The 13,885-nt window shown below is 35.4% G+C and overlaps 1 protein-coding gene across 1 annotated transcript; it reads left to right on the plus strand.

Moving 5' to 3' along the window:
• Positions 1-724: 724 nt before the first annotated feature.
• On the plus strand, positions 725-9,128 carry LOC143222494 (peptidoglycan-recognition protein SC2-like). Its single transcript, XM_076449097.1, has 4 exons — positions 725-1,029; positions 2,767-2,952; positions 8,113-8,318; positions 8,730-9,128. Exons 1-4 carry the CDS (start codon positions 978-980, stop codon positions 8,862-8,864), a joined length of 579 nt encoding a protein of 192 aa, XP_076305212.1. The 5' UTR covers positions 725-977; the 3' UTR covers positions 8,865-9,128.
• Positions 9,129-13,885: the final 4,757 nt, after the last annotated feature.

Here is a 13,885-nt window from a genome sequence, read left to right on the forward strand (position 1 = left end):
GTTCAGAGGTATGTCTGCGGACTTACAATGCTAAAAACCGGGTTTTGATACCCGTGGTGGGCAGAGCACAGATACCCCATTGTGTAGCTTTATGCTTAATTTTAAACAACTACAACAACAACAATCATATGCGCACGTGATGAATTAGTTATTCGTTTGTCAATTTCACAAAAAGCTACCTAAGAGCTCTGCGCATGTCAGTGCCTAATTTTGAGCTGTTAAACTATAAAGAATCAACTGGACAACAGTCCCCATAGTAAATTTGTTCGAATAGTGGGACACGACGTATTATCATTATATCTTTATTGTAATTCGTTTCCGAGACGTATTCTTCCCCTTCCCCTACAGGTGAGAAAGTTCGATTTCTCTTGGTAAACACGGCAGATGGCCCGATGTGGCTTTATCATAATAAAACACACGTACACACTGAAACGTCCTAAATTTTAAAGAAAATGTAGGAAGTTTTCATGACTTTTTTTTGTTCCTTTTTTCGATTACTTGTTCATATGAATGTATAACATGTGTGCGGTTGATTGAGATATCCTTGAGACGACCCTTGAAAACCAGTGTTGTATTCCGGTTTCTATAGCAACAAACCATTTCATCTCAAAAAAAAACTTTAAAAATCGGGGAAAAGTGTCTTGCCAAGGACACAACAACTTGTCATGAGTGAATTCAAACACGTAACCATCCAACTAAGAGTCCATAGCATGAAACTACTGAGCCACTCTCTTCCCAAGACATCATTGAAAGCTGTATATACGACTGGAATTGCAGCTTTGGTTATAGCCCTGGGCACAATTGCTTGAAACATCAGTGATAATCTTTGAAAGGACAATTAATTACAAGTGAATAACCTGATCTCCAGCTATGCATGCTGGGAAGTATTAATACCTCTTTCTTATAAATACTGGAGTTGTTAAAAACTGTATTACACCCCTTGTAAAAGCTAGTTACTTATTCAAGAAGAGCTCAAGATGCTATATTGGGTTGTGCTTGTTTGTCTTTTGGGTAAATTCACTGCTGAAGGTTAGTAGATATATAAGTGTGTAATGTAAGTAATGTTTTTAAATTTATGACCGTTAAGTTTGTTTCAGAACATTGCCCAAAGCTTTTGTTTGTTTGTTTTTGAATTTCGCACAAAGCTACTCGAGGGCTATCTCTGATAGCCGTCCCTAATTTTGCAGTGTGAGACTAGAGGGAAGGCAGCTAGTCATCACCACCCACCGCCAACTCTTGGGCTACTCTTTTACCAAAGAATAGTGAGATTGCTCGTAACATTGTAACGCCCCCACGGCTGAAAAGGCGAGCATATTTGGTGCGACCGGGATTCGAACTCACGACCCTCGGATTACGAGTCGCACGCCTTGCCCAAAGCTACACAAAGGGTTAGTGGAAAGGATGTAATACCAGTCACAGCCGTTATTGCGTCCTCTTACCTAATTAAACAAGAGGATTTTACTGTCACTCTTATAGCACACCAACGAACTCCAAAGTCTGGACCGAAACACGAATCATGGGATTCACAAACAAGACATGAGAATCAATAAGACACGCCGTGTCCCATATTAACAGCCGATGATGAAAATGCTTTCAGTGCCTCGGAATCTTGTCTTTTTGTGAACCTGTTATTCGTATATTTTTAGAATGGCTTTCTTAACTAAAATCAAAATCATTTGTAATCATGCTTTGATGTATGTAAATCGTATTTTTTTACTTTATTTCGCAATAAGTATGTTACAGCTTATCCAATGTTTTTTATCATTTACTTTTTAGTTCTCTCTCATGTCCATTGGGTTCTTTTATTTTTCTCTCTTGACGTATTTTTATTTGCAGAATCTGTTCTACAGCACTCTTCCCCTCCACAATCCTTTCCAGAAATACATCAGTGATGAATTTATGTACAGTTCCAAAATGCTGTGTGTTCTTTTTTTGTTTTGTGGCTTTTTTTAATGATAAAACATGTGAAGAAACAACAACAAATTAGAACTACAATATAACATATATTATTTTTATTATTGTTTTTCTTTTGAGAAATTTAAAATAACAAGTTTTTCAGAAGTTGAAGGTCCTACATAATTTGAGAAACAAAATGTATCCCAGTTTTCTCAAAGTTTTTGGTAGAAAGCAAACTTTTTTTCTTTTAAATTTCTTAAATATCCCTAAGATATCATGTAAACTACCCTCTTTACTCTTTGTTAGAGGTTAAACTACCCTCTTTACTCTTTGTTAGAGGTTAAACTACCCTCTTTACTCTTTGTTAGAGGTTAAAATTCTCTAAAGCTAGTGTTAAACTATTAGTCAGAGAGCTTGGTCTTTCAAGTAATATTTCATTTTAAATAGTTAATACTAAATCTATTTTCTGGTTTGGTTTGTTTTGAATTTCGCGCAAAACTACACGAGGGCTCCCTGCGCTAGCCGTCCCTAATTTAGCAGTGTAAGACTAGAGGAAAGGCAGCTAATTAGGGACGACAGGCACAACTTCCCTTCTTGTGGCTTTACGCGAAATATGACAAAGAAACTAACTCTGTAAATTATACTTGCACAAACTTTTTATGTTTCTGTGGTTACGTCCAATACGAATTATTTCGAACGTAGCTTGTTTGATATAAGTCTTCTAACATTAGGAACCTATTGTTCTTGTAATAGAATTATATTTAAAATCGTTCCATTCTATAAGAAATCGTTTTGTTATTGTTGTCCAAGCTGCATATTTTTATTCAATTATGAGTTTTCTCTTACAGTGTTCTACTTTTTGTTTTCCAGCTTGTAGTGGAGTGGAGATAGTTACGCGATCCCAGTGGGGTGCTCGGAATCCAACTGGAAGTTCTACACTCTCAACTCCAGTTAATGTTGTGTTGATTCATCACACTGCTGGGTCTTCTTGCGACAGCTTGTCGTTATGTTCCTCTATAGCGAAGTCGATCCAAAACGAACATATGGACACTAACAGTAAGAATGAAGCTGTCTTTAATATTAGAAATTTGAATTCAAGAAGGTAGTTTTACAAAATATGGGTACTACATAAATGTAAGTTCTCGTGATAGTGAACTGATAAGAGTTGGCTTAGTAAGTATGCTTCTCGCAGAGGCGAATATGTGAAGAGAATTGAACTGAGTGTGTAGGGTTAGGCAAAATATGGTTCTCATAGATACGAGTCTGATAACGCAATTGAACTAAGAAGGTTGGGTTTAGAACATATGGTTCTCAAAAAGAGAAGTAGGCTATTGAAACTGGGTTTAGAAAATATGGATACAACACAGACGTGTAGGCTAGTGAAACAGATCTGAGAAAACTGGGTTTAGGAAATGCGAGTCTAACAGAGAGGAGTAGGCTAGTAAAACTAAAATGAGAAAACTGGGTTTAGAAAATGCGGTTTTAACAGAGAGAAGTTGGCTAGTGAAACTGAACTGAGAAGACTGGATTTAGAGAATATGGGTCTAACAAAGAGAATTAGGCTAATTAAACCGGGTTTAGGAAATATGGGGCTAACAGAGACATGTAGGATAGTGAAGCTGATGTAAAAAAACTTGGTTTGGAAAATGCGGGCTTAACAGAGAGGAGAAGGCTAGTGAAACTGATCTGAGAAAACTGGGTTTATAGAATATGGGTGTAACAGAGAGGAGTAGGCTAGTGAAACTGATCTGAGAAAACTGGGTTTAGAAGATATGGGTTTGACAAAGACGATAAGGCTAGTGAAACTGAACTGAGAAAACTGGGTTGAGGAAATGCGAGTCTAACAGAGAGGAGTAGGCCAGTGAAACTGAACTGACAAATTTGGGTTTAGGAAATGCGAGTCTAACAAAGAGATGTAGACAACTGAAACAGGGTTTAGGAAATGCGAGGCTATCAGAGAGGAGAAGGCTAGTGAAACTGAACTGAGAAATCTGCGTTTAAAAAATTCGAGTCTATCAGAGAGGAGTAGGCTAGTGAAACTGAACTGAGAAAACTGTGTTTAGAAAACATGGGTCTAACACAGACGTGTAAACCAGTGAAACTGAACTGAGAAAACTGGGTTCAGAAAATGCGAGTCTAACAGGGAGAAGTAGACTACTGAAACAGCGTTTAGGAAATGCGAGTCTATCAGAGAGGAGAAGGCTAGTTAAACTGAACTGAGAAAACTGGGTTTAGAAAATATGAGCCTAACAGAAAGGAATAGGCTACTGAAACTGGGCTTAGAAAATATCGGGCTAACACAGATGTATATATGCAAAAACGGCTCGTTTGGGTTGAGAAAATATTTTACATAGAAGAGCGAACAACGTTTCGACCTTCTATGTAAAATATTTTCTCAACCCAAACGAGCCGTTTTTGCATATATATTTCTCAACAAGTGGGTTTCTCGACATCACTAATAACACAGATGTGTAGGCTAGTGAAACTGAACTGACAAGATGGGTTTAGGAAATGCGAGTCTAACAGAGAGGAGTAGGCTAGTGAAACTAAACTGAGAAAACTGGGTTTAGAAAATATGAGCCTAACAGAGAAGAATATGCTACTGAAACTGGATTTAAGAAATATGGGTGCGTGTAAACTAGTGAAACAGATCTGAGAAACGTGGATTTAGAAAATGCGGTTTTAAGAGAGAGAAGTAGGCTAGTGAAACTGAACTGAGAAGACTGGGTTTATAGAATATGAGTCTAACAAAGAGGATTAGGCTAATTAAACCGGGTTTAGGAAATATGGGTCTTACACAGACGTGTAGGATTGTAAAACTGAACTGAGAAAAGGTGGCTTAGGAAATGCGAGTCTATCAGAGAGGTGTAGGCTAGTGAAACTGAACTGAGAAAATTGGGTTTAGAAAACATGAGCCCAACAGAGAGAAGTAGGCTACTGAAACTGGGTTTAGGAAATTTGGGTATAATACAGACGTGTGTGCCAGTTAAATCGATCTGGGAAAACTGGGTTTAGGAAATGCGAGTCTATCAGAGAGAAGTAGGCTACTGAAACTGGGTTTAGGAAATTTGGGTATAACACAGACGTGTGTGCCAGTTAAATTGATCTGGGAAAACTGGGTTTAGGAAATGCGAGTCTATCAGAGAGAAGTAGGCTACTGAAACTGGGTTTAGGAAATTTGGGTATAACACAGACGTGTGTGCCAGTTAAATTGATCTGGGAAAACTGGGTTTAGGAAATGCGAGTCTATCAGAGAGAAGAAGGCTAGTGAAACTGAACTGAGAAAGTTGCGTTTAGGAAACATGAGCCTATCAGAGAGAAGTATGCTAGTGAAACTGGGTTCAGGAAATATGGGGCTAACGGTATGGTGTAGTTACATCTTATCGCCATTACTTACAACTGCAGAAGCTTCTTGTAAAGGTGATGATAAATGATGATTTAAATCTGTCCGGGTGGTAAAGTGACTGAAAATAATGAAACTATTATTACTTCTATTGATTAATATCGATGAAAAGGTAATGTTAAATTTAGGATTGTTGTCCATGGTCGTGGTTTGACATTATGTTGTTGTTTTTACAAGTAACTGTTTAAAACATATTAATGTTTAATATTAAAAACAAAAATGTTGATAAATTGCTAATTATCGAAAGTTGCGAAAAAATTATTGTTAAAGATAATTTATTACGACCCTGGAAACTATTAATCGTGAGGGTAAAGGCGGTGAATTCTGTTTAAATGTCTAATGTTTGAAGTGTCTTCCTAGGTCAGGTGGTTAAAGCACCGAAGTTCGCGGGTTCGAATCCCCGTCACACCAAACATGTTCGCCCTTTCAACCGTGGTGGCGTTATAATATTAAGGTCACTCCCACTATTCGTTGGTAAAAGGGTAGCCCAAGAGTTGGCAGTGGGTGGTGATGACTATCTGCCTTCCCTCTAATCTTACACTGCTAAATTAGGGAGGCTAGGTCAGATAGCCCTCGTTTAGCTTTTCCATAAATTCAGAACAAACAAAACCAAAACTGTCTTTTTGTCTGTGATTATGTTAGTCTGCTGAGTCAAAGAAGCGCTCTTTCTTTTTGAAAATTTTATAAGCAAAATGAGATATGGATAAAAATGTGGACTATTATACTAGATGATTTATATATTTAATAATTAAAATTTTCACAAAATTCGCCTCTTATCTGAGGGCCCGGCATGGACAGATGGTTACGGGTGCTTAACTTATAAACTGAGGGTCGCGGGCTCGAATCTTCATCACACCAAATATGCTCGCCCTTCCAGCCATGAAAGCGTTATAATTGTAACTTTCAATCCCACTGTTCGTCAGAAAAAGAGTAGCCCAAGAGTTGCCAATAGGTGGTGATGACTAGTTGCCTTCCATCTAGTCTCATACCCCTAAATTAGGAACGGCTAGCGCAGATAACTCTCGTGTAGCTTTTTATGAAATTAAGAAACAAAAAAACAATATATCTCAGAACTTTAAGATATATGTGATAAGCCACTTTCATCTCATTCTGTCCTTTTTGTGTTGTTAATACATTATGTGTTTTTGAGACCGATACTGTTATATTTTACCTTTAGTACCAATATTATGATACTATATATTTAACTTTAATACTGATACTCTTATATCTCTTACTTTTAATACCGATACCATGATACTATATAATTTAACTTTAATACTGGTACTGTTATATCTCTTACTTTTAATACCGATACCATGATACTGTATATTTTAACTTTAATACTGATACTGTTATAACTCTTACTTTTAATACCGATACTATGATACTGTATATTTTAACTTTGATACTGATACTGTGATACTATATGCTTTAACCCTGCTCGTTTTTATTTCTTATGAAATGTTTCTGGAATACTATGTTATTTCTAATATTTAATTAGTAGTATTAAATATAATACTAGTATTTCTAGTATTTAATTCTAGTATTTAATTTTGGTTATATCTAAAGGCATTCAAAAAAACGTATTTTACTTCTATTCTATAAGCTATCCCCCAAAAGTAAAGCATGTTTCTTTCGAATGTTAATATAGCCTTCATTATTTTCAATGAATCAGTAAGTTATTTGTTAACACGTTGCAGTTAATTGAAAAATTAAAGAAACGTATTATTGATAAACACATTAACTTGGTATTCGTTTAATTTAAACCATTAGCATTTAATGTTACATCCAGCCAGTAACCATAACGATATTTTTTGTTGTTGTGTAGATTTTAGTAATATTTCAAATTTTTCATTATTTAACGTATACATCCATTTGTTTGTTTGTTTTTGAATTGCGCGCAAAGCTACACGAGGGTTATCTGCACTAGCCGTCCCTAATTTAGTAATGTAAGACTAGAGGAAAAGCAGCTAGTCACCACCACCCACCGCCATCTCTTGGGATACTCCTTTACCAACAAATAGTGGGATTGACCGTAACTTTATAACGCCCCTACGGCTGAAAAGGCGAGCATGTTTGGTGAGACGGGGATTCGAATCCAGGACCCTCAGATTACGAGTTGAACGTCTTAACCTGGTCATGCCGGGCCGTGTACGTCCATAATTATAACATAAAAAGAAACAGATAACTAGTATTCACACTCTACAGTATCCGCACTCCACAGTATCCACACTCTACAGTATTATGTTCGCAGTGAAAAAAATGTCTTAACTAAACACTGTTCTCTTTCTTAAACCACTGCTTATTTTTAACTTGAATATATAACTTGACGAGCTAATGATATTTTTTATTCTATTTTCTAGTGGCCTTTTTAAGTCCGTTTCCATGGACTTTATCAGATGACTTGTATTTTTCTGTCTGAATATCGATGAATTATTTGTTTCCTGGTCCTGTGTTTTTTTGTATTGTGAAATTCCAATTATGGAATTCAAGAATAGTTTGATTATGCATGACAGTACTTGTGTAAAGTATTCTTTAGCAGTTGCTTTAAATAGGGTACATTCATGATCCCAGAAAAAAAACAACATAGAGGTTCAAAAAATATTGATATAAAGAGGACGCTACAGTCATCTCGATTTTGTAAGTTTCGGTATTGTCAAGACGCTACAGTCATCTCGATTTTGTAAGTTTTGGTATTGTCAAGATGAAATATTATTAGTTGCATCTGTATTTAGGTTTACTGTTGATTACATTTTGGATTGTACGTTGTTTCGGTTTATATTTAAATGTACACCCACCATTTTGAATTTCAGAATGGTCAGATATTGGATACAGCTTCTTGATTGGTGGAGATGGACGAGCTTACGAGGGCCGTGGTTGGACAAAGGTTGGAGCCCACTCGCCAAATTATAATAGAAAATCTATTGGAATTTCCGTTATGGGTAATTTTGAGAACGACACACCGAGTTCGACTGTGTTACAGGGAGTGAAGAAACTAATCGAATGTGGAGTTTCTAACGTAACTACATTTTTGTAACTAATTTCATTGTAAAAATAAATTTTAGGACAAAGTTTAAAAATTAGAGTACTTTGGTAATGCTGCCTAGTAATTACTTGGTAGAAGATTTTTTGTTACTTGAATTTTTTTTCAGTTACAGAAGACTAAAACTTAATGACACGATGCCTTTATATCCATGTACGTGTCTTCGTCGTTTTGAATGTTAACAAATTCTACTAAATGTTTTGTCCTGTTCTCCATTATTTAATCTGTTTATTTGTGCCGTAGAAAATTAAACGGTCTCTAAATATGTAGAAATTAAATTCCCGAATAAGTAAAGTCCTTTGTTACGTTTGACGATATATAACTTTATTCATCTGTATCTTATGTTTAGTTAACGTGTAAGAATGAAACTTTTAAATTTCCTTCTAGGGTTACATAACAAAAAGTCACACAGTTCACGGTCACAAAGACGCCAAGTGTACCAAATGCCCGGGAGTCAATTTATACAACATCATCAAAACTTGGACCAGTTATGGAGGAAAACTACCTGATTATAAGTGCTGAAGATACTGAAGTGATATACAAGGAGCTTGACTACTTTGCTACGCATTTTCTTTTATGTAACTGGAATATAACTACAATCAGTTATAACAACTCACGAAAAAATGCTTCAACAAGTTATATATTTTTGAAGGTTTGATTCTCTAATTTGATTTGTTTTGTCACATAAGATTAAGGTAGTCAGATCTTTCTTTTTGCGCCATCTTTGTTTCTTTTATACATATGTATAAAACACTGAATAAAGCTCTACAAAGGAATAAAACGTTACTTTGTTTAAGAGGTAAAATAGTTTTAAGGCATATAAAGCATTTTGTTACTTCGTGAATATCCTTGTTGGCTATTTTCATGGAAAAGTATATGAACACACAGATACATATATAAACATACGTCCTCCAATGGGTCGGCGATAATTTGATCACTCCTGGTAGTTTTTTAATTTGTTTCATTTAAGCATAAAGCTATACAATGGGTTATCTGTTCTGCCCATCGCAAGTATCGAAGCCCAGTTTTTAGCGGTTTGAGATCACAGACATGCCGCTTTGCCAGTGGGGGGCACCCACCCACCATGGACAGAGCACACATAACCTGTCATCTAGCATTGCACTAAATTATAGAAACGAACACGTATATGTAATCACTGGTCAGTCAGCAACAACCGAATAACTACTTTACAATGCCAGAGAGGGCCCGACATGACCAGGTGGTTAACACACTCGAATCGTAGTGTAAGGTTCGCGGGTTCGAATCACCGTCGTACCAAATCACTAGGTCGCCCTTTCAGCCGTGGGAGCGTTACGATGTAACGGTCAATCCCACTACTTCTTTAGTAAAAGAGTAACCCAAGAGTTGGCGGTGGGTGATCATAACTAACTGCCTTTCTTCTAGTATTACACTGCTAAATTAGGGACGGTTAGCGCAGATAGCACTCGTGTAGCTCTGTGCGAAATTTAAAAAAAACGAAACGAACAATGCTAGACTTCAAAGTTTGACTCCAGCAATGGACAGAGCGCAGGTAGCCAGTTGTCTATCTTTCCTCTAATAAAACGGCAACGGTTAATAAATCTGTCTTATTCTTCTCCATAATGACCTTAATACTAATTAATTTGGAGCTGGCGACTAAGTTTGTAAGCCAAGAATTTGCACACCCGGATGGCCAGCCCAGACGGCAGCCATATAAGACGAGCATGTTTGGCGAGGAGAATTCGAACTCGTGACCCTCTGTTATTGGAGTGCCCTAACCACCAGACCATATCAGGCCTGACAAATAAATAAATACGTATATAGATATGATGCATTTACTTTGTACTTTTAACAATCTAAACACAGTCGTAGGTCCGCCAGTGTCACAGTGGTAAGTCTTCAGACTTAAAACGCTAAAAAAGGTATTTCGATCCCTTTGGTAGGCACAGAACAGATAGACCATTGTGTAGCTTTGTGCTTAAATACAAACAAAAAACACAGTGTTAGATTCCCTGAGAAACTTTATCAAGATAAGTTGCCATTTTATATGTGTTTTAATATGTATTCTTATTTCCCTTGTCGTAACTGTTGGTTATTTTCACAGCTAGATTTCTTTCGTTTTTATATAAAATATTCAAACTACTTTAAAATTCTTCTTTGTCTAAATGGTGTTGTTTGAGGTGTCGTTATAAACCATCATTTCAATTATTAACAGAAGTATTTTGAACGCAAGTTACAGGGCTAGTTTTTAAAAAGAGATTACCGAGCTATTTTTTTTTCTTTTCAACGTTCGTTTAAATTTCACATTATTCTCGCCAATTCTCGTTGTTCTACAAATTAATAAAACCTTTTTGTTATTTCACAGAAACATAAATTACGTTCTCAGTCTCAGTCTCAATATAACTGAATATTGTAGTGACATAAGTGCGTACAGTGTTTTATTTTTGATTTTTCCGACAACGTAAGTTTCGTGCGCTTTTCAATCCTAAATTATGTTTATTAAATTTTTTTTGTTTTGTGAAGTCACGCGCTAATGACGAGTTCAGGTTTGCACTGGTAAACAGTAGCACGTGTTGTAAACAACAAAACTTCACAAACATTCGTTTTATACACTGTTTGACTTTTAATTTATGTTATGAAATGCCTTAATTTACTACTATTCTTATATGTATGTAGTTTGTGTTAGATTAAACACAAATATTGTGCATTAACCAAGGTTTTGTTAGGACTTAAAACGAGTGGTTTCTAACAATACAAATGACGCGCGGTTTTCCACATAATATTTTTGTACTGCCTTATTTTCTTGGGCATTTATCAAAGTCTAATTTACATTTTGTTATTCGTAGGAGCTAAGCAAATACTAAACATTAAAATGTGAGGTACATTTAAAAACTAATTTTCATGTGGTTAATATGCCCTAGTATCCCCAGGTTTTGAGTAAATTCAGATTTTTTAAAACTTTTTTATGTATCAGCTAGTATCTCAAGGAAAAACATAAACACACTCAAGTATTATAGCCTGATAGAATAGAATTTAATAAAAGTACGAGTGCTCAACACCAGAATGTACTTAACTGAACAGTGTTTTTGAACTGAAAACCACACGCTATTTGAGTTGTTAGAAAACGTAAAATACTTGTCTGTTTATGTCGATTCAACAAAGAGACAAGTTTTTGCGTTGTTGAGAAATAATACAATGTTTTTGTTAAATTATAACAACGTTCCGTATAATGTATACATATATGTATAACCAAGACACACATATATATGTGTGCTTATTCGTATATGCGTTATTTCAGAACGAAACTCCATGAACGCTGGATAAAACTTTTGATGTTTTCTAAATACTTCATTTTCTTCGAGATACTTTTCTTATCATTCTATCCACTTGATATTAATTCGTTACTTGTAAAAATAAGAGAAGCACCTGAGGACGAGGCTATTAGAATTAGGCTTAGTTGCAATTTATATATTAATTCTGACGAAACTGGTTTTTATTTTTTAATTAAATTTTAAACAAGCCCATAATATAATATAACATAACATAACATAATATAATGTGCGTTTCTTTTCCTCTCAATACCTCTTGAAAACAATAATATTATGTAATATCATAAAGGCAGTTTGAAACAAATATAATGTGCATTTCTTTTCCTCTCAATACCTCTTGAAAACAATAATATCATGTAATATCATAAAGGCAGTTTGAAACAAATATAATGTGCATTTCTTTTCCTCTCAATACCTCTTGAAAACAATAATATTATGTAATATCATAAAGGCAGTTTGAAACAAATATAATGTGCATTTCTTTTCCTCTCAATACCTCTTGAAAACAATAATATCATGTAATATCATAAAGGCAGTTTGAAACAAATATAATGTGCATTTCTTTTCCTCTCAATACCTCTTGAAAACAATAATATCATGTAATATCATAAAGGCAGTTTGAAACAAATATAATGTGCATTTCTTTTCCTCTCAATACCTCTTGAAAACATTGACTGCGCATTAAATTTGCGCACGTTCAATTTTGTCAGGTATTTTACTTGAAGCTACCATCCAAAATCGTTAAATCTCTTGTTTGTTTCAAAAAATGTTTTACATCTGTCATTATTCGGATATCAAACATCTTTTGAAACGTTCATCTTCACATAACTATTAATAATTAATTTAATGTATTACCACTCATAACCTTTACAACAAATTTTGTAAAATTGACACGTAAAAGAAATTCAATGAAATAATTAATATATTGATGTTTGTTTAGTGTATCTGTATGTGTGTGTGTGTTTTCATATAGCAAAGGTACATCGATCTTTCTGCTGAATCCACCGAGGGGAAGCTGTTTACTGTATTTAGAAACTATTCAGTACATTTTCTTCCACTCATGCGTTAAAAAACACATCTTCTTCAGATTAACCTTTTAAAATTGGACGTGGATTATATTTGGGCAAATATGCTGTCTCACTCTATGCTAACAAAATCACTGAAGTTTGACTGGTTGTTGTTCTTTTTTGATTTCGCGCTAGCGGGCCTCTGAAGTTTGAGTGGTCGTAGTTTCTTGATTGGTTACTGTGCGATGAGGACTATACTGTGGCTAAATTTAATTGGTCCAACGAGAGTTTGATCGTAGTTAGGCACAAAGTTACATAGTTATTTGTTTTCTGTCCACCACGGGTATTGAAACCCAGTTTATAGCACTGGAAGTTCGAAGATATTCTGCTTTGCCACTGTGGGTGGAGGCTTTAGTAAAGAATCTGAGAACCACAACAGCTTCACTTCTAATTATGTTCTATAATATGACTAATTTAGTAGCTCTTCCCAGCCACTGTGGGAAGAAATAACAATAAAAAGACAGTGTGGCGTTACTTATTCATTTTGTTATATGGATAGATACATATATACTTTTACTTAATAACGAACTTACCATTTCACAAATTGGACTTTAAATAACAATTTAGTTATTTACATGTATAAATATAGAATAATAATTATCAAATCTCTTTTAAAAAACAACTAAGTTAAAAACTCGTAATATATATATCAAAATATAGCATATAAAAAGTATTCAGTATGATAATGTAACAATCCAACACACTGGTACCGCTCGGGCCCGGCATGGCCAGATGGTTAAGGCACTCGACTCCTAACCAGAGTGTCGCGGGTTCGAATCCCGGTGGCATCAAACATTCTCGCACTTTCAGCAGTTGGGGCGTTATACTGTGACGGTTAATCCCACTATTCGTTGGTAAAAGAGTAGCCCAAGAGCTGGCGGTGGGTGGTGATGACTAGCTGCCTTCCCTCTGGTCTTACACTGCTAAATTAGGGACGGCTAGCGCAGATAGCCCTCGAGTAGCTTTGCGTGAAATTAAAAAATCAAACAAACTTAATGTATATAGGGTAACATTGAACAAATTCTGTTGTGTCTAATAGTTAGTTATGAGTAGTGAAACGTGTAGTTACTTGATAATTATGAGTAGTGAAACTTGTAGTTACTTGATAATTATGAGTAGTGAAACTTGTAGTTACTTGATAATTATGAGTAGTGAAACTTGTAGTTAC

Source organism: Tachypleus tridentatus, chromosome 8 (assembly GCF_004210375.1).
Source record: "Tachypleus tridentatus isolate NWPU-2018 chromosome 8, ASM421037v1, whole genome shotgun sequence".
Classification (NCBI taxonomy): domain Eukaryota; kingdom Metazoa; phylum Arthropoda; class Merostomata; order Xiphosura; family Limulidae; genus Tachypleus; species Tachypleus tridentatus.

Coding starts and splice junctions, on each gene's coding strand:
- LOC143222494 (XM_076449097.1), top strand. CDS start 978: ATGCTATATTGGGTTGTGCTTGTTTGTCTTTTGGGTAAATTCACTGCT. Junction 1,030..2,766: donor GGGTAAATTCACTGCTGAAG/GTTAGTAGATAT, acceptor TTTGTTTTCCAG/CTTGTAGTGGAGTGGAGATA. Junction 8,319..8,729: donor TCGAATGTGGAGTTTCTAAC/GTAACTACATTT, acceptor ATTTCCTTCTAG/GGTTACATAACAAAAAGTCA.